Below are 21,066 nucleotides of genomic sequence, written 5' to 3' on the forward strand. Positions count from 1 at the left end.
TAAACACATGGAAGACATTTGTTTTCTCTTTGGCTTGTGCTACATTGTATGAGGTTTTGTGGTATATGATGCTACTGTGTGAGCCCTCCATACTAGAACATGCTAAGAAGTTCAAATTCAGTGGAAAAAGTTACCCATTGCTATCATAGCAAATGATTGTGTTTACTCCAGAAGAGTTTTCCCAATGGCCTTTCTTCCTCATCTTTGGCTTTACTTTTATTTTTTGTTTACTTATTTTATACTTAAGCACATCCACATCACATTATGTTCCATGTAGATCTTGCTAGTTCTGATTTCAGTTGGGTGGCTAAGTTTGCTCTTTGACGAGCAAAGCAGTCTTTTCTCTTTTTCTTCTTTCTTCCTTTTTTATATAAAAAATCAGTATTATTAAAGGATGGCTAAGAGGGTTTCTCTTTTGTTTTTATGCAAAACAATTATTTTATTAGTAGGATTTGATTTATTTTATTATTCAAAGGGGAACTAAGAAGAAGCTAATTTTTCCAGTGAGGGGTCCAGAAGTTTTGAAAGGTGTATACACAGAAACAGGGAGAAAACAGAATGATTAAAGCAGGAAATAGCCATTCATAGCTTGTTGAAGCTGATACTTATAAGAAGGAAGATCTGGGTCACAAAGAAATTGTGTTTTGTAAAAGGTGTCACCTGTTCAGGTCAGAGACTGTTCTCTGTATAACCTGATCTCTCTCTATTTCTGCTGCTTCTGTTTTCTTCTGTGAAGTTGTTGGGGCAGCCCTGCATTGCTAGCCCCACCCTCATCCCACCAAGTTCAACCCAACATTTGTTTGTGTCTATTTAAAATTTCTGGGTCAATGTTGTCTCCTAACTAATTCATGCCCCAATTTCCCCATACGCAAAAGAAAATGCTTTCTCCAACTAGTCAGTTTGACCAGAATCACAGATTCATAGACTATTAGACCTGGAAGAGCACTTAGAACTCATAGACTAATAATTACCCCCATTTCACGGTTGAAGATGCTGAGGCCATGGAGAGAAAAATGGCATTGCTTGTGGTCACATGGGCTAAAAATCCCACTCCTGTGTTCTCTGAACTATATCATGAGCAAAATCATACATCTAAAACAACAATCAGATAAACCACAATTATCTGTTTGATGTTAGGGGAGTTATGTGTCTTTACCATCCACGGTATAGCCAGGAGATATCTTTCAGAAAATGACAGTTGTGCTACCTAGTGTGTGCTCAGCAAATGGTTTGGGGGTGAATGGATAAATTAATGACTATTAGTGTTTCTTCACTAAAACAGAAGTTTGCAGTTTTTCTGTTTCCTTTGTATTTTCTTAGATAATGAATTTAAGTGGTGGCTGGGGAAAGATGCTCCATGAGCAGCTAGATGCACCTGTTCTACTTGAAGTTCAGAAGCATGTCCTCAATAAGCTAGAAAACATGTGGTTGCCATTGTTTCTTGCAAGTGAACAGTTTGCAGCACGTCAAAAGATAAAGGTATATCAGCGTAATCTTTGGATAACAATCAGCAGTACCTCTTAAAACATCAAATGTGTCTACCCATTAGCCCAGTTATTGTACTTCTATGGCACAGTGGTTAAGAGCATGGAGTTAGCCTTCCCAAGGTTTGCCTCAACACTGCCATGTATTAACTGTACAACTTTAAGGTTTTTTGTTGTTTTTCTTTAAGTAAATATTTATTTATTTATTTATTTATTTATTTATTTATTTATTTATTTATTTATTTATTTTAACTTTAAATAATCTCTACATCGAACATGGGTCTTGAATTCATGACCCCAAGATCAAGAGTCTCATACTCTTCTTGACTGAGCCAGCCAGGCGCCCCTACAACTTTAAGTTTTATAACCTTTGTTTCCTCATTTGAAAAATAACTGGGGTTAAAAAGAGTAATTGCTTCATAAGATAGTTGTGAAGATGAAATGAAAGAATGTATGTTTAGTTTCTTAGCGTGGTACCTGGCACACAGCAAACACTCAAATATTACTTATTAATCTAGTTGTTATTTTTTATATTGTTATTAAGTCCTCATATAAACGGGCAAGGACGTACAAGGGGGAATAGTTAAATGCTTTATGATAATTCTGTACTATGAAGATTTCCATATAAAATGGGGTTATAAAATGAGATTAAAATATAAAAATGAGATTTCCACATGTACTGATATGAAAGATATTATTTCTTGAGTGAAACAAGCAGGATGCAGAACAGTATATAGAAGAGAATCTCATTACATGTTCTTATCCATATAAAATGGGGTTATAAAATGAGATTAAAATATAAAAAGATTTCCACATGTACTGACATGAAAGATATTATTTCTTCAGTGAAACAAGCAGGATGCAGAACAGTATATAGAAGAGAATCTCATTACGTGTTCTTATATCTCTATATCTATTTATGTATTTCTTTTTCCATCTATCTATCTATATTTGTGTTTATGAAAAAGGTCTAAAAGAATCTGCCCCCTGGGGAGTAAGAAGGATTTTTACTTTTTACTTTGTGAAATGGGGTGTTCTTTTGTTTTTATTTGTTTTTTGCTTTGTTTATGCTTTATAAAAAGCATGTGTTACTTTGATAATTTAAAATGTCATTGTCACACCAAAAAAAAAAGGCAAACCTGATCTTTACAAAAATAACATAAAGGGACAGAAGGTGTAATTTTGGACTTTAGTATGCAAAACACATGCCATTAGTGTTGATCAGGAAAAATCTAGAAGAACTGCCCTCTATATTGAATTTATCAAATACTTTGAGCCTTACTTATGTGGAAATATCCTTAGTCTTATGAGCACCTTAAGTTATGGAAAACACAATACAGCTGGGAAAATAGAATTTATAGTGTGAAGAAGTGCTCACTTGTTTTAGGCAAAGTTCCTGGAAATAAGCTTTGAGACAACTCAAATTTCCTCATTTCCTTTCTTTAGGCTTTGGCTTACTAATTTGAAACATTATTTACCATGTTTTCTCACTATGTTGACCACAATAACTTTATTGTAACTTATAACCATTTCCTGATTTACTTAGCGTTCTTTGGGTGGCCAATAACATAAACTGATTCTGGCAACCTTAAGCCAAAGACAAAAGAGAAAGGAGAGAATTTATTATAAAATGGTGCTAGAACATCTCACACACGGAGGGGAAGAGTAGACACCCAAGCTTTAGAAAGGCTAGGGGCTGGGACAGCCCTGGAAACCCAGCAGAAGTTCCTGGATCTTTTCTCCAGCTGTGGCTATCAAAAAGCAGCAGCTGTGATCCAATACTAGTCTCTCTAGGTCAATGCCTGGATCTATCTGCTGTGGACCGGGAGGTGGATTCATATAGCACAGATTTGGTAGGAGTGGTTCCCAAGGGAAAATATTATGAATAGGCAATAACCTCAAGAAATATCTACTATATTTCCTCCCTGCATTGAATAACTTCTGTGCTCTTTTTTTTTTCTTATGTTAATCCCCATACATTACATCATTAGTTTTAGATGAAGTGTTCCATGATTCATTGTTTGTGTATAACACCCAGTGCTCCATGCAGAACGTGCCCTCGTCAATACCCATCACCAGGCTAACCCATCCTCCCACCCCCCTCCCCTCTAGAACCCTCAGTTTGTTTTTACTTCTGTGCTCTTCTAAAATTAGTTGTGGCTGGGAAAATAGCACAAAAATTTGGGAACTCCTAATTGTCTCTCCAGCTTCAATTTCCATGGGACCCAAAGTGAACTATTATCCACATTTGGGGCAACACGCTTAGGTATTATTAGCTTCATTTTGCAGACGGGGAAACTGTTCAGAGAATTTGAGTGACTTGCTCAGGTACATAGGGAGGGCTTCCATTTCTAAGTCTGATCCTTTTTGTCCTAAACTGCATCATCTCTTTTCCATGCTGACCTTTACCTCATTTTTAAAAGCTATTAAATTAGGGGCACCTGGGTGGTGCAGTTGGTTGAGCGGCCAGCTGTTGGTTTTGGCTCTGTGATCTCAGGATGGTGGGCTTGAGCCCCATGTCGGGCTCTGTGGTCAGCACGGAGTCTGCTTGGGATTCTCTCTCTCTCTTTCCCTCTGCCCCTCATCCCACTCGTGCTCTCTCTCTCTCTAAAATAAATAAGTAAATATTTTTAAAAAATAAAATAAAAACTATTAAATTAGTAAATGATGTCAAAAAATGTAGACATTCTGAATAACTGGGATAAAATAATTGGTTTTGCTTTTAGGTACAGATGAGAGACATAGCCGAAGAGCTCTTGTTACAGAAGCATGAAAGGAAAATCGGGGTCTGGAAGGCAAGTAGTGTTTGTTATATTCTTCCTCTTGCAACTTCCACTCTGTCAAAGTATTACTTTTTTCCTCCCCTACTTGTTCAAAGACCCTCATTGTAGACACTGCGTTCTAAGCCACCGACTCTGTTTAATTGGCTGATGGAATCTGGGGGGGAGAGTGATTCTGCCAGAGCCCTCTTCTTAAAGCCCTCTCGACCTGCTAAACCCTAGAAGTGTGCTTTAAATATTAGACTTTAAATATGCATTTTTGTTTATTTTGCCTGTGATGGATTTATTGAGACAAGCTGTTCATTTCAGCATATGGTAATTTATTTATTACTGAGAGTGGATTGCACAAAAAAATAAGTATGCAACAGAATGAGCAAGTTAAATGATCTTGCATTATACTCTGTTGAGAATTACATTTTGGCTTTAAAAGAATTAAAAACTCATTCTGACAATTATTTAAACCACTATAATAGGATACTTTACTAGAAAATGCCTATTTTGCTTCTTAACAAGCATGATAAACACAGGCTTCTTTCTGAGCCTACAAATTTATATGTATTCATCCTTCTACAGGTCTTGCTGGAATGTCAGACTAGTCCCAGGTGACCCCCTACATACATAAAATTTTATTTGACTATTAGAGGATTATATGTATCTGTTAGGATGCTCTTTTTCTGTATTTTCCTCTTGAAAGGAAATAAACCATTCTATGGTTGTCTTTTGCTTATTTTTTTGTTGTTGAAATTCTAAGGAGGATGGGTTTATATTTCATATTATTGTGCATTATATATTATGGTTATTTTCTGTTTAAATTACTATGTTTTAGTATCTTAAGAAGCAGGTCTTAAAACATTATTTGCTGAGTGGGTTTTAAATAAACATCCCAGTCTAATACATAATTGTTCTTATTTATAGGGCTGTAATTTTAATATGGAACATATGGTGGGGTCTTAACTTTTTGACCAGAGAACACGACATGTGCCTCACTAAAACAGTGTTCGGCATCTAATCACTTTATCTGGGTTAAGGCACTGCTATTCACCTAGACTGCCTGGTGTTGGCTTCCCTTTTCAGTTTCCAATTCAGATGTCATCCTCAAGGACCTTTTGCAAAGCTTTTACTCCTCCAGGCAGAATGAGTTACTCCTTTTGTGTTCCCATAGTGCTTTTTACATAACTCTCTCAAACACTTATGCTGATAGTCGCATATGATTTGTTTCAAGAAATTTATTTTATGCATTGTCAGTAATGAATGTTTAGCATGTGTTTTGACTGATTGTTACTATAATCCCCAAATTCATTTAAAACATTGCCTTTGGAATGGTGCTTCTTTGCATGATTGTAGACTAAACTCAGATTTGGGAAACTTCAATAAAATTTATCCAGTAAAAAATTTCCTATTCAATAAATTCAATAAAATCTAGGTCTTATGTATTTTAATCTGAGAGGCTAAAGAGGGATGGCTGTGTGATCTAAAATGGTCAAAATTTAGAAAGTAGACATCTTGTATTTCAAAACTGTGAAGATACAAACTAAGTCATACTGTAAGCCTTACTAAAGCACCATGGGTCCTTCTGGCTTTTTTGTTATGTAAAATAAATCCTGTCAGTTTATTATTAAAAATAATGTATTAATGATTTTTCTTCTTGTTAGGAAGTATTAATAACAATTTTTATTAAAATAATATAAAGATGTCTCACCTGAAAACATGATATTTTTTCTAGTTAGAAGCTCCACAGCAAATTTACTGTTTAAATTAACAGGGTTAATTGGTAATTTTTTTTAAGATTTTGAAAAAATATCTTAAATGTCCTAGTGTTCTTACTTTTTAAAAGGCAGGAGAGTTATATTTAATATATAACATGATACATATATAATATATGTAGTTATAAAATACATAATAATGATGTAACAATATATAATCATAACATTATGGTTACATTTTTCTGTTTAAGCACAGAACTCTCGCAGTGCACTAAAATGTAGTTTTTCACCATAGTCCCAAACTGTAATGATTCTTAACATTCTTAAACAATGTGGTTATATGTTCTGAATCAGCCAATCATTTCTTTTTCTCTCTACCTCTTAAAAAAATGATGCCATAAAAATATAAAGGACACAAAAAAGAGAACAGAGAGGTAAAAGTTGCCAAATTCTATTGTATCCATGCCATAAATTTCAGCAGCCCAAAGTAAAGGAGGTTGAAGTTGGTAATTTTTAGCCTAATAAATAACTTTATTATTACTTTAGAATACAGCTAATTTTCTGTATTCTCTGCTTTGGACAGCCTGTGGAGAGTAAGTGGATATCTTCATCTTGTGAAATCATTGCATTTCGTAAAGCATTATTGAATCCAATTACTGCAAGACAATTTCAACGGTTTGTGGCTTTAAAAGGAGATTTATTGGAAAATGGTGTACTCTTTTGGCAAGAAGTACAAAAATATAAGGTATTATATTGGAAGTTGGAAAAAAACACCTTTTTTTGTGGGGGAAATCCATTAACACATCAGATTCTGAACTGTAACTTTATAGACAAGATTTGTATAAGATATCCCAATTTTGTCATCTTCAGACCAATATGTAAATATTGAGGTGTTCATTGTTCTAAGTTAGATACATTTCTTATTATACAGTGAAGAGTAAGAGTGAGCCCTGAAATGATAGAATTGGATTTTTCAACGTATTCACATATATTATGATTTAATGAGAACCTTCCTGAAGAGTGTTAATTACATTTTTGCATATCACTCCTCTATAAATGTACCATACACATTTTTTCCTGAAAACATCCATATTCAGTACTTTAACCAAGACCTCTTTACCAGAATTCTTCCCAACTGTATTGCCAGCAATGTAATCAAAGATAGAGGATTATAGAAAATAAACCAACAGAGATGAGAGGAGCTTTTCTATTAGAATGGCCAAACTTTTAACAAAACAAATAAATGAAAGAACAAGTGGTTAGGAGCAAAGGCAGTTTTAGGTTTAAGTGTTTATTGAAACCATATTTCATCTTTGCGTTGAAGAAAGGACTTTCTAGGTATTTTAATCTAGACTTGAATATGGGAGTGTTGTCTAGAAATACCCAAAAGTAGGCATCCAGACTCTGCTTCAGTTCTCCCCCAGGGAGCAGATTCATTTCTGGGCAAGCAGCCTATTTTATCCCATTATAAAGGTAGAGAATCAAAATAAAACTGGAATTTAAGAGGCTAATACTTTCAATTCACCTATAATCTAAGTATGAATTATGCAATACTAATACTCTGCAGCATTTATATTCTATATAGTTAGTAATTGTTCAATAAAATCTATTTCCAAACTTTCTCCAACTTACCATGAAGCTGTTTTCTACCTTTTCTGTGATGAACAATTTTTGTACTATTCTCACCTTAGAAATTTTCTCAGAAAAAAATGTTTTGAGATAAAATTTTTCAAAATTTGTCACAAGGTAAGCAATATTAAAATAATTTTTTTAAGAATTAGGAAGGAGGTGGAGTCTCTTTTCCAGAATAGGCAGTTATTATGAGTGGGCAGAATTATTTTTAAGCTACTATGAATATAAGTAAGTCCAACCCCACTAGGGCAGGAGGTAATGCAATAAACCTTGCACAAAAAGCATTTTAAAAAAACCTACTCCTTCAAAGTCAACCCTTAGCTGTGTGACTGTTTCTCCTTCAAGACTGCCCTTGGTCTTCATTTAAATATCTTGTCTGTGGCATAGAATGGAGGACATATAATTCTAGGTAACTAGTCAAAATCATGCTATAGGAGGTAATTTGTTCATTCTAATGTGCCAGCCATTATGCTAGATCATAGGAATAAAAATGTGAATACAACACATTGCCTGCCCTCAAGGAGGGAGACACCCAGGAAAACAAATATCATGACATAGTATTGATTATGATCCATGTTCTAACTAGGTATAGTTTTGGCACTGAGGAAGGAATGATGCAGAGAGGGTTGTAGGTCAGGGAAGTCTCGGCAGAGATAACATTTAACTGGGTCTTGAGAGAGTTTGCTAGGTGGAAAGCATTCTACCTGGTATGGCGAAATCTTACTGAGTTCACTTTTATATGGCTTACTCTTATTAAATGTTTACTATCTGCCAGATATTATCTTAATTCTTTTCATGTAACAATGAATTTATTCTTCAGAAGAATCCTATTGGGTCAAAGCTGTTATTCTTGCCATTTTACAGATGAAGAAGCTAAGGCACAGAAGGGTTAAGGAACTCCTAACATGATGTTAGTTGAGTGGTAGAGCTGGAATTTGAACCAAGACATTCTGTTGCTAAAGCTCATGCCCTTAACCACTAAGTTATGTTCCACCCCCCCCCCCAGCAGTGATTGTGGTAATATGCTTAGAAATTGAGATCTGGGTTCTTCCCAAATTTTCACAATTCAAAACAATATTTGATTAAGATTGTTCTGAATTGTGAAAAATTGGGAAGAACCCAGATGTTCAACAACAGGACATTACTTACTTAATTATTACGCATCTATAGAATAGAATACTCTGCAACCATTAGAAATCATGCTGTAGGTGGGTGCCTGGGTGGCTCAGTTGTTAAGCGTCTGCCTTTGGCTCAGGTCATGGTCCCAGGGTCCTGGGATTGAGCCCCGCATCGGGCTTCCTGCTCAGAGGGAAGCCTGCTTCTCCCTCTCCCACTCCCCCTGCTTGTATTCCATCTCTTGCTGTCTCTCTCTGTCAAATAAATAGATAAAATCTTTAAAAAAAAAAATCATGCTGTAGGAAAATAATCAATGATAGAAAAAGGTATTCATCTTATTGATTTTTTAGAAATGTAGCTACTAGAAAACAGTATAATTTAATCTAAAGTGTGCATGTATATGTGTGTGTGTGTCCATAGAAAAAAGACTGGAAGGATATATCCATCCAGCAAGTACTTATTGAGCACTTACCAAGAGCTATGCTAAATCCTGAGGATACGATCATGATCAAAATAGTCTTCCCTCCTAGAGCTTACAGTGTCATGGGAGGGACAGACAAGCGATAGACAAGACAGTCATTAAGACCATGATTAGAGGGCGCCTGGGTGGCTCAGTTGGTTGGTTAAGCAACTGCCTTTGGTTCAGGTCATGATCCTGGAGTCCCGGGATTGAGTCCCACATCAGGCTCCCTGCTCAGAGGGGGGTCTGCTTCTCCCTCTGACCCTCTTCCCTCTCTTGCTATCTGTCTCTCATTCTCTCTCTCTCAAATAAATAAATAAAATTAAAAAAAAAAAAAAAGACCGTGATTAGAACTGTGGTGATGGAAGCACAGGGCACAATGGAAGTACCTACTAAGATGGACATCTCTCCTGAACTGAGGGAGTCATCGAAAGCCTTCTAGAGGAAAATCTTTTTAAACTGAGACCTTAATGATAGGTTCTCTTGCTTCTCCTCCAGGAAGATTGAGCCTTTAAAGGGCAGGTACTGTCATGGGACTCAGCTGGTATTTAGCAAGCACCCAATACAAATTTGTTAAATGAGTCAAAGACATTGAAGCTGTTCCTTTGCCTAGGAGTAGAAGCACTCAAGATTAAGTGAAACATGTATTTATGTAAGGTATATGCATCAAAGTGTTAGATTCCTCAAACCCAAGAGAAATAGAAGATATGATTTTTTAAGATAGCCTTCACATGTTCTAGTGCCCTCTTGGCCTGAAGTTAAAGAGTATATATTACCAAAAGACATTTTGGCACAATTCTATAAAGTATTCTAGGAATGTATTAATCATATGTTGTTCTATCTTTCCTCCTTTTTCAGGACTTGTGCCATTCTCATTGTGATCAGTCCATCATTCACAAGAAGATCATGACTATTATCAACTGCTTTATTAATTCTAGTATTCCACCAGCTTTACAAATTGACATTCCAATAGAGCAAGCCCAGAAGATTATTGAACATAGGAAGGAGTTAGGACCATATGTGTTTAGGGAGGCACAGGTAAGAGATCAGGGCATGCAGCTAAGGGTATTTTATTATTTATTTTATTTTATTTAGCAGCTAAGCATATTTTAAAATAGATGAACAATCTAGATATTCTTTTAAGGTTTTTGCATTATTCATATTTGACAAGGTTCCAGCCTTCCTAATACTGAGATTTATTCTATTTAATTAAGAAATTTTTCAGGGGTGCCTGGGTGGCTCAGTTGGTTAAGTGTTGGGCTCTGGATTTGGGCTCAGATTATGATCTCAGGGTCCTGGGATTGAGCCCTGCGTTAAGTCTGTTTCAGACTCTGTGCTCAGCAGGAAGTCTGCTTGAGATTCATTCTGTCTGTCTGCCCACCCCCCACTCTCTCTCTCTCTCTAAAATGGATAGATAAATCTTTTAAATTTTTTGCATATTCCACAGATCATAAAAAACTAGTAACTTATTTTGTTGATAATATATAGCAAATACAATTATTTAAATACTATCTTTGACTCTCCATGATTATCATTTTTGTTTCTAACTTATACCACTCCAGCCAATTCCTCCTTCCTTTCCCACCATTCCTATTTCCTTTAGAAAATCTGCTATCACAAATATGTGGTAAAATATGTGTGTCCCAAGATTTGTGTATTTTTAAAGATTGGAATATTCACATAGCTCATAAAATAAGTGAGAGGAGATTTAAGTACACAAGCTCATGAAAGGAAAACCATGCCTGTTAACCTGCTCAAGTTACTTCTTTTTAAGATAAATAATAGAAAACAGCGATTTGATGAACATAATTTATTTGCATTTTTAAGAGCCTTTTAGTGATGTAGTTCCTGAAAAATGATTAAGAAAAATAAATTATAATGGGGGTAATAGGGAAGGCCATGTCATGATTTAAGTGATATAAAACAGAGATTTAGGATATGATTGCCCTTGAGCGTGGAAAAAAAGGCCATTATTCCTTAACATTCATTTGTGAGCCAGCTGTGTTCTAAGTCCTCTAAGGAACTGAAAATGGACTCACAATCCAAATTATGCATTAAAAGAAGTGAAAATATAGAGGAACAGTTGAGGATGTGCTAGAGAGAAATAGAGAAAACATGGTGCCAGAATTATAGTTATCTGTTAGTGAAAAGATCTTAGAGATCACTTAGCTTAGCCTAGGTCTCCGAATAATCAGACCAGGGCTTGCCCATCTAGATCAAAGACCTCGAGTCTGCAAGTGCCTGTCTGGAGCTGCTTATATTGGTTGGTTCTGCCAAACTATCTAGGGATTGAAGCCAGTGAATTCTATTGGAGTTCTCTAGTTTGTGCCCTCTACTTGATTTCCTAAAATGGAGTCCTAGACATGTCTTAAATATGGACTTCAGAGCATCAGAAAATAAGAGAATCTTTATATAGAGTCCTCACCCCACCAAACTGATGATTCCTCCTGCGTTTCCTAAGGAAGTTCAGAGAATAGCATCACCTTCTACCCAGGTATGCAAGCCAGAGATCTGGTTACCATCTTTATGTCTTTCTTCTCCTTTATTCCCTTAACCTCATATCTGCAGTCCCTAAAATTTATCCATTGGTCTTGTTATCTGTCATCCTATCTACTTTTCTCTGACTCTATGCCATTACCTCAGTTCACGTCTGCAATACTTCACATTAATTGCCAAACGTGCCTCTGAGCGCTCAAAACCATTTAACTCACTGCAGACAGAGCCATCTTTTTCAAAATGTCTATCTGATCATGTCACTTCTCTGCTTTCAATTTCAGTTATTCCCCACTGTCCTCAGAATGAAGACCATACTCATTTATCTCTTTTAGGCATATCTCTTACCACTCTCTGCTACCCATCCCCCAGTTTTACTGACATATCTGTACTTCCACAAACAAGCCTTACTCTCTTCCCTCCTGAGTTTTTTGCGTTATCATCTACTCTCCCTTGTGCTTCTGTAACATCCTGTATACGTCTGTGTTTATCACACAAAACTGAAAATGCCTATTTTCATGCTAGCTTTCCCACTAGATTGTAAGGTGTTTGAGGGCAGGGAATGTTTGTTATTTACCCTTGTGGCCCAGATGCCTGGCACAGAATAGGCATTTTTGAACACATAGATGATTAACATGAGAAGTGATAATTTGTGACAGAAAGGAGTAAGATCAAATTGGAAAGGAAAGCAAACTTGAGTGAAAGGGCTGCATAGTAGATAAAAAAGCCTGTTGCCTGTTCTAGTATTGTAATCCATATAGCCTCTGCCTGTCCCGCACTTGCACCCCTAATAGCTGTAAAGTTTTCTTCACTCAGCCAAATTTTCACTGGCCCTTTTGACTCATACTAACGCCATTGCCCATCTCCTGCCAGTGAGCAAAGTAGCTCTATAATTATTCAAACATTTTCTTACCTACAGTTTGATTTCTTTTAAGGTTCTGGAGGCACGGGGTAATTTTCATGACTAGCATATATGTTATTAACCTAAAATCTTAATTGCAACTTGTAGGAATAGAGCAGTTTTATGTCTCTTATTGAAAAATTGTGTTCTACTTGGGTGACTTTTACTGGAAGACTTTCTAGATTGAAATAAATATTTGAGAGCTAGGAATGACTCAAGTTTTGGAGAGATAACTGAGGTATAGGGTCAATAGTTGGTAAATAGAGGAGGAAGGGGGGGAGTATTTAAGTTTAAGAAGTTCATATAAAAACTACCATGATCCCTTGACATTGGAGCAAGGGCTTACTTAAATAAAGAAATGGCAGGTAAATGTAAATGAAGTTTTTTGAAAAGCCTACATTTCATCAAATAAAGAATCTCTAGCCTTTTTGTTCAAAATGCCAAGAAACTACAGAATTCAATGATAAAACTGTATTTTTTTAATTTAAATTCAATTAGCCAACATATAGTACATCATTGGTTTTTGGTGTAGTGTTCAATGATTCATTAGTTGCATATAAACTGTATTTTAAATCGAATAATTTTAGAATTACTAATAATATCCATATACAGAAAAGAGGAATAATGAAATATACCAACCAATTGAGGACTCTGTTGATCACTTCAGCACTTGCTTTTTAAAAATTCCTCTTTTCCCCTGAAGAGTTGGCTTGGAGCCTAATGGGATGGTTCATTTTTCTCCGGGGCATTAGGTAAAGGTCATTCCTAGCAACAAGATGTTGGACTTGATCTGATGTGGCAAGTCCTACCTTCTTGGAAGTAATGTATACCTCTGGAACTAATGGAAATACTTGGCATGGGAATTTGAGCAACAATTCTTATCTCTATAAATATCACAGTTAATCACTTAATGTAGAGTGTCCTCATAGAAAGCATTTGTCCAGGATACCACCCTGCTTCTTAAATGTTACTTTTCTTGCTCTCACATAAAAGAGATTATATCATTTAAAAGTTACTCAAGATTTATTCTTAGATATGCAGCTTTGTTTAAGAGCTTTTCCAGAGGTATTTCCTTTCTCTAAAAGAAAGAAAAGGGGGCAGAGAGGAGTTCCTCTTGATGGACTGAATATTTGGAATACTTGCATAAAACAGCAGAGTGTGTGGCAGATCAACTAGTGTATGTTTTAAAAGAAAACATAAATTTCTTATTTAAAAAGACCTAATGGATTCTTTATTAATACAATCAATTGGTTAGGGAAACATAAAGAATAAAGTAACTTCTAAGTGTATTTTTTTTTTAAAGAAAGACTTCTCATTGGTAGTAAAATACACTGATCACAAGCATGTGCTGAGCTAAACTATACCAAGATGTCTGGAGACAATAAGTTGGAGGAAACATGCTGTATATTAAAGATAGAATAGTTAATCCATTATTATGGTGAATTAGAGTTTAAATCGGTACATTTGTATGAAATTGTAACCCGAGACATTGTTTTTTATACAGATGACAATTTTTGGGGTTCTATTTAAATTTTGGCCTCAATTTTGTGAGTTTAGGAAGAATTTAACTGATGAAAAAATTATGAGTGTTTTAGAGAGAAGACAAGAATATAATAAGCAGAAAAAAAAATTGGCAGTCATAGAAGATGAAAAATTTGCAAAGGTAAGACAAAACTCATTTTGAGTTGAATCATACTTTTATTTTTTTATTTATTTATTTTTTCTTATGGTTTGAATCACACTTTTAAAAGGTATGTGCTGTGCATGAATTTAGAGAAGAATTTAGGCCAGAGAAAAAATACAGAGACATTATAGAATACAGATTTTAGTGGCTTTAATAATTTAGTTAGAGGTTTCAGACTTCATTTTGAATTTCTCAAAATTCATCTCGAATGTCACCTCTTCCCTGTGGAAGCTTCCTTGACCCTAATAGGCAACACAAGCAGCTCACATCCACTGTAGTAACATTCCTAACTCTCTTGGAGAATGCTTTATATAGCCTCATAAATAAGTTTTTGCATCTGTCATCCTCACTGGACTGAGATTCCCAAGGATAGTATCTGTCTTGTGCATCTGTGTATCATAGCACATAGACCAGTGTCCAGCATATGCTCAATTATTAATCACTGTTTACTGAGTAAGTCAGGAATAAAAAAAAGAATGAATGAAAAGATGTCATGTATTCATGGGAAAGCATTTTCAGTATTACAATTACAGAATAAAACATTGACTGTGAAATTTATAAATATGAATCATAAATTGCCCAACCTGCCTATTTGTCCATTTATTCATCCATTCATCTGTCTATCCCTATATTTATCTATTTTCTTTGAATTGAAAAAGGGTAACTGCATCTAACTAATTTATTTGTTTATAGGCTTATGCTTATTCTATTTTTTAAAAGAAATTTAAAAGTTGCTGAAAGATGCAAAAGTAATATAATGAATGCTCATATATACACAGGTCAAAATAAACACTGCTAACATTTTGCCTCTTTTTTTTTTCATCTCCTTAAAATACTGTAGAAAGAGTAAATACTGCAGAAAGAGCAAACTCTCTTAATCCCAGTTCTGCGTTCTGTTAACCTCCCCATTCCCAAGAGCAACCACTAAGCTTGGGATATATTCTTCCAGATCTTTTTAAAGATAGTGTTTTATACATGTATGTATACAATTTTGTAAATAATATAGAGGACTATGGAGGTTCTCAAAAAAAACTGCCAAACTTCTCCAAAGCTGCAGAAGCAGCTTGCTCTGCTTTGATGTTTGTATGGTGTATCTTTTTCTATTCCTTTACTACCTATACCATTATATTTCAATTAAAGAGCGTATAATTGGGTCACGGTGGTTTTTTAAAAAAATCTATTCTGCCAATCTCTGTCTTTTAATTGGTGTATTTAGTCTCTTTATCTTTAGTGTAGTTTTTTATATGTTAGTTAAGTCTGCCATTTTATTTCTTGTTTTGGTTGTTCCCCCTGTTTTTCATTTTATTCTGTTTCCTTTGTTGGCACTCCTATGGATTACTTGACTATTTCTTAGAATTTTATTTGGGTGTGTCTTTGTTAGATATTTTAGTGGTTGCTTTAGATATTACATTATAGATACATGACTTTCACCAGTCTATTAGTGTTGACATTTTGCCAGTTTGAGTAGTCTAGAAACTGCTCTCCCCCTTTAAGTCTTTTCCCCTCACCTGTTTATACTTATTTTAAATATTTCCTCAACATATACTGAGAACCACATCCCTATAAAGGGTGAGGTGGTTGAGGAAAATATAAGACATTTCAAAATGAGCAGAAAATGCCAGATGATATCCATATAAAGCCATCATAAGAATAAAACAGAAAATGAAAACGCCAACATTTTATAATTTTTGCTTCAAGCCTCAAACATAAATTAGGAAACTCAAGGAGAATAGAAAAATCTATTCTGTTAACCTATATTTTTGCTCTTTCAATTTTTCTTCCCTCCTGATATTCCAAGATTTATTATTTTATTCTTTCTTTTCCCTATAGGTAAAGTATTGTTTCGCACTTACTGCTTTCAAGATTTTTTCTTTGTCTTTAATTTTCAGAATTTGATTATGATATGTCTTATGTGGATTCCTTTGGATTTATTTTGGCTGAGGATGACTCGGGTTCTTGAGTCTATAGGTTTATATCTTTTGCTAAGTTTTTTTGGGGGATTTATATACATATTATATATGTGTGTGCATATATATGTATATATAAACTTTTAGATCCATATATCTGATTTATATACATATTATATATCATTTATATACATATATATGAATCAGAAAGAAAGTATATATAAATAATAGGTGCATAAATCCTCTTATCTATTCAATCAAATTTCTTCTCCCTTGAGTACCTTATAGCTTCACTTTTGAGAGATTTTTGTCTTTTTCTTCAGTCTTATTTTAAGTCCAGTAAACTATAATTTTACATTTCCTTTTTATATTTTTGGTCTTTTTCTGGCCTGAGTTTCTGCATTTATGATTTGGAGTATTATTTTATATATGCAAGTATTTGTATACGAATATTTAGTTAATTTATTTTATAGTTCTCCTCTGACTCATGACTGGATTTCTTGGACCATACACTCAGCAACTCAAATGTGTACACAACATCATTTATAATAGTAAAAAATTTTTAATGACTTAAGTTTCTAATAGCAGGCATTGATTAAATTATCTATGGTACATACCTTTACCAGGCTATTATTCACCTGTTGAAGTGATGATATAGTTTATTTTTTTATCATTCAGGATTTGCGTGCATAGGACAGTTCATCATGGGAAATAATAATGTATTCATTTCATCATTCAAATATTCGTGTGTATACTATATGTTGTATGGTAGGCATACTGGTGATTGATAAAAAGACCCTCCCCCTTTACATTCCCATTCTACTTTTATTCACATAGAAACATTTTCACAACATTTAACATGAAAAGGATATTTCAAAAGAGCACATATAGTGTAATTCCATTTCATGAAATTTATGTAATAAAATATAAGTATTAAAATTATAGATTATATCTATGTCTTTCTCTGGTAAGAATTTTGGATGGATGTTTATGAAATTGTTTACAATGGTTTTCCTTAGATGCCAGAATTTGGGAGTGATTTTTATGTTCTTCATAATTTATTATTTATTTAAAATATTTTTATATTAGTATGAAAGAAAATTAAAGAGTTCATAAATTATGTCACATTAGTAATATTGACTTGATGAAACCACAGGTGTGGTACTCACCACAAAACATGTTTTCATTTAATGTTGTGACTCTTTTACTGTAAGTTTATACTAATATAGTTTTATCCATTTTTTGGAATAACTTAATTTAAAATAATTACAGGATGGACTCAAACAATATGCAAGTTCTTCAGGATCTGCTATCAAAACAGTTACTCTAGCCACTGACCCAGTTTTAGGCATACAAGCATATGGTCGACAGGTAAGCAGTTACAGGTGTCACAGATACCACTTCTTCTATAGTAGAATGCAGTCACTCAATTATTTTACAATAGTAGAGGTGTGCTTGTTTGAAAATGAAGGTAAAATTATGCGAGAGATTGGAAGGGAATTTCCTTGAGCCTTCGGAGAACATGAAAATTTCAGCTGATCTTAGACAATATAATCAACAAAAATACTTTTTGATACATATGAAGAAGATTTAAGAGGCAGCAGTTGAAATGACTATCTTATTGGAAAAGAGAATAAGGCAGATAGAGAACAAGATAGAATACATTTGGTTGATATATTCTTGGGTTAAAAAAAGAAAGAAAAACATCAAAGGCTCCATCTCAAGTTTTTAATCCTTTGAAGTGGTCATAAAATTGGCCAGTACATGACCATCAACAATACATGTTAATACATTCACAGTTTTTATGTTTATATTTACATGTATAACTTGTACATTCCATGAAATTTCATAAGTTTATGTCCATTTTTAATGACTTGTATCAAAAGCATTTGTGTCTTAGGATAACACTAGCTCAAGAAACAATCTTTTTGGCATTTAGGAATGTCAAACAAATTCAGCCACTCAGCTAAGATAGATTGATAAACTGTAAAACTGTTATTGAGAGAAGGGAAATATCCAATTTTGTGACACCATATTTTGAAAAAGGTAATATCTAAATGTGTGTGGGTATGTAATAATGCCACTTGGAAGAACATTCATTAGCAAATAACAAGCATTAAATTTCAGAAACATGGTGTAAAAATAAAGGGGGAAATGTGGAATTTGAGATAGCAGGCTTCTAATTTTCACTGTCATTTACAGTATTACCTGGAAGCCTGAAAAAAAATCACAGAATTTGCTTTGAGCCTGTTAAAAGGAGAAAGGGAGAGAAAAGGGGATGATGATGATGGTGGTGATCTCTTGTCATATATCTCAAGAGTTTTGTAAGAAACTAAAAACCTTTTGGAAACCAAATATATATATATAACAATATATTATTGTTGTTGCTATTGAAGGAATACATGTGAATTATTCCAGCAATTGGTAGAGTAATAATGCACTCCACATTTTGCAAGTGTGGATGCTCTGTATATGCATTTGTTTCAGATAGATTTTGCACATTTAAGAATTGCAATTAATCCAAATGCAAAATACCCCCCCAAACTTGGATCTCTCTTAAGCATCTAAATTCATAATCAAATTAAATATATAGGTGTCTGCATAGCTGTCAAGAAATCTATAAAGCCTTTGTAACATTGATTCATTGAGAAATAGTTATAACACATATAATTACAGCACATCATTGAAGAGTTATATTCAATGATCTGTTATTGAAATTTGTTATACTGCAATAAAAGGTTTAAATGAAGAGGCTTATATAAGTCATCTTACCTTCAGTTTATTTCCTGGGGCAAACATTTCCAAAATTAAGTTTGAAAATTGTCTTTCTAGCCAACCTGGTGCTACTCCAAGTACATAGAAGCCTTAGAACAGGAAAGGGTTCTTCTTAAAATTCAAGAAGAGCTGGAAAAAAAGTTATTTACAGGTAATTTTTGCTTTTTGCCTACAGGATTGCTTTGTTACCTTCTACCATGGATTAATTGTAGAGGACTTTGCTGCTGATTACTTCACTGTTTTCCTTCTTTCTCTTATTTTTGTGCAGCTACACCATCTTTTACAAATTTTAAGTCTCCTGCTTCAGCCATGTCTTTGAAAAAGACCATATCTTCCCACAACATCCAGAGTGAGTTTTCAGTGATAGTCTACCTGCAGTTCTTTCTTCCTTGTTAGAATTCAGCCTGCCATGAGGCCATCGGCATAGAGACAGCAAGAAGGGATGAAGACTGCTTTCCTCCTAACTGCTCTGAACCACAACTTTGGAGAATTTCAGTATATGTGTGTGTGTGCACGCGTGTGTGCGCGTGTGCATGTGTCTGTGTGTGTGTGTGTTCTGTTTCCCTTTCTGTTTTTTCTCCTCTGCTGACAACCTAACACTCCATCCCATTTTTAGAGTGATGGTACTCATGTGGGTATATAACCTGCTGCTGCTAGATGCAAGGTAAGTCACAGACTGAAAGTTGTTCAGTACCATCCATGTCCCTCTGACACACACACTCATGCACATACACAGCTGCACACACACACACACACACACCACTAACCAACTGATGCGTAAGAGTGAGCACCTTGCCTCCCTTCTAAGTGGCACAGTCCCCTGAAAAGGAACGCTTCCAGGGAATGATGATTTATTGTTTTTATTTACTCCTTATCTATTCTTTTCTTCCACAAAGAACAACAGAAGAATAGGCTCTAGCTCAGTTTCCCAAGTTTTTCCAAGCAGATACTGATAGGATTATACGGTTTTGACTGGCTGCTCAGGGAAAGGCTTCAGTGCCTTTACAAAGTAGTATAGGAAAACATGTGGTATATGCGTGACCCATGGAGCCGGTATTTGAAGAACCCAGTAAAGGTCCCGTTTCTCTGATCTTCTGTCTTACTGCTTAGCTTTTTGTGGATTTGGGTTTTCTGGTTCTCGGGAGGGTTTGATGAGCAGGCCTTTATGTTCTTAGCCTGTTCATCTTTTTTCTCTCTTGGTTTATCCTAGCCACTGTACCCTTCTGCAAGTTCCCCAACCCCTTAGGCCGCCCTCACAGTGCCTCAACCTGGAGGGTTTGCTGACATATCTGTTCATTTTTTTGATCCTTATTACAACTCTTTGTAAGTTTTTTGTTTGTTTTCGATTTAGATTTTCCATAGCTGCTTCTGTTTTCAACCATTTATTTTTCTCTTGCAGGAATTCCTTAAGCCAAATTTAACTGACATGGAAGCTCAAGTGATTTTTTTTGATGGCCTGCATTAGAGCAAGCTTACCATCTAAATAAAATTTGGCATGTTGTACTCTCATAGTTTTAAAATGATAGCTATTCTGTACACATGACATACGAGACCATAAAATTTTTAAAAACTTATTTAGAATAAAATGACTTCTGTCTAGGTTAGAAGAATCAAAATGGGTTGCTAATCACAGAACTTCATTAAGTACCGTGTTATGCTCCTCAGGTAATCTTTCAGTAAGTGTTCTTGGAGCATTGACTCTATCTCGTTAGCAGATATAATCAGCAGGGGGCTAGGGGCAAATACTCCTAGCAGTACATTGACCCAAAACATAAAGAGAAGTGACTTCGAACCCCATCCCTTTCCCCAGCTCTGAAGGAACCGAGTATTAAAGCAGTGGTCCTCAGATGCAGACTTTAGCATGTGCAAGAGTTACTTGTGGCATTTGCCAGCAGGGCAGATTTCTGGGCTCGCTCTCCGAGAGTCTGATTCAATAGCTCTTGGGCGAAACCCATGAATGTCCCTCTTTAACAGATGTCCTAGGTGATTCTGATAGAGCAGCTCCCCGGATCACTCTTTGCAATGAACTGTGAGGGTGAACGAGAAGAGCTTGAAAAGGTAAAAGCCCCCTTATTTACTGGGGTTACACGTGTATCAGAGAGAGCCCAGACACACACCGTCTTCTCCTCTT

At 35.1% G+C, this 21,066-nt stretch overlaps 1 protein-coding gene across 12 annotated transcripts in view; it reads left to right on the plus strand.

Annotated features, from left to right (window-relative positions):
• Positions 1–21,066, plus strand: part of RGS22 (regulator of G protein signaling 22) — a 125,757-nt gene that overhangs the window by 100,513 nt on the left and 4,178 nt on the right. For 4 of the 12 annotated variants that reach the window (XM_064588075.1, XM_064588069.1, XM_064588066.1 and 1 more), the window contains 9 exons: positions 1,321–1,479; positions 4,211–4,279; positions 6,551–6,712; positions 10,034–10,213; positions 14,074–14,232; positions 17,433–17,531; positions 18,993–19,086; positions 19,204–19,284; positions 20,910–21,066. In XM_064588075.1, coding sequence (XP_064444145.1) covers positions 1,321–1,479; positions 4,211–4,279; positions 6,551–6,712; positions 10,034–10,213; positions 14,074–14,232; positions 17,433–17,531; positions 18,993–19,086; positions 19,204–19,284; positions 20,910–20,968 — 1,062 coding nt within the window. In that variant the 3' untranslated portion in view covers positions 20,969–21,066. Of the gene's footprint in view, positions 1–1,320; positions 1,480–4,210; positions 4,280–6,550; positions 6,713–10,033; positions 10,214–14,073; positions 14,233–17,432; positions 17,532–18,992; positions 19,087–19,203; positions 19,285–20,334; positions 20,890–20,909 lie in introns of those variants that run through there. The other 8 variants (XM_064588068.1, XM_064588070.1, XM_064588073.1 and 5 more) reach the window with 8 other exon arrangements.

This window comes from Mirounga angustirostris, unplaced genomic scaffold (assembly GCF_029215605.1).
Source record: "Mirounga angustirostris isolate CCGP_5_RB_7025 unplaced genomic scaffold, mMirAng1.0.hap1 SCAF_4, whole genome shotgun sequence".
NCBI classification, from domain to species: Eukaryota; Metazoa; Chordata; class Mammalia; order Carnivora; family Phocidae; genus Mirounga; species Mirounga angustirostris.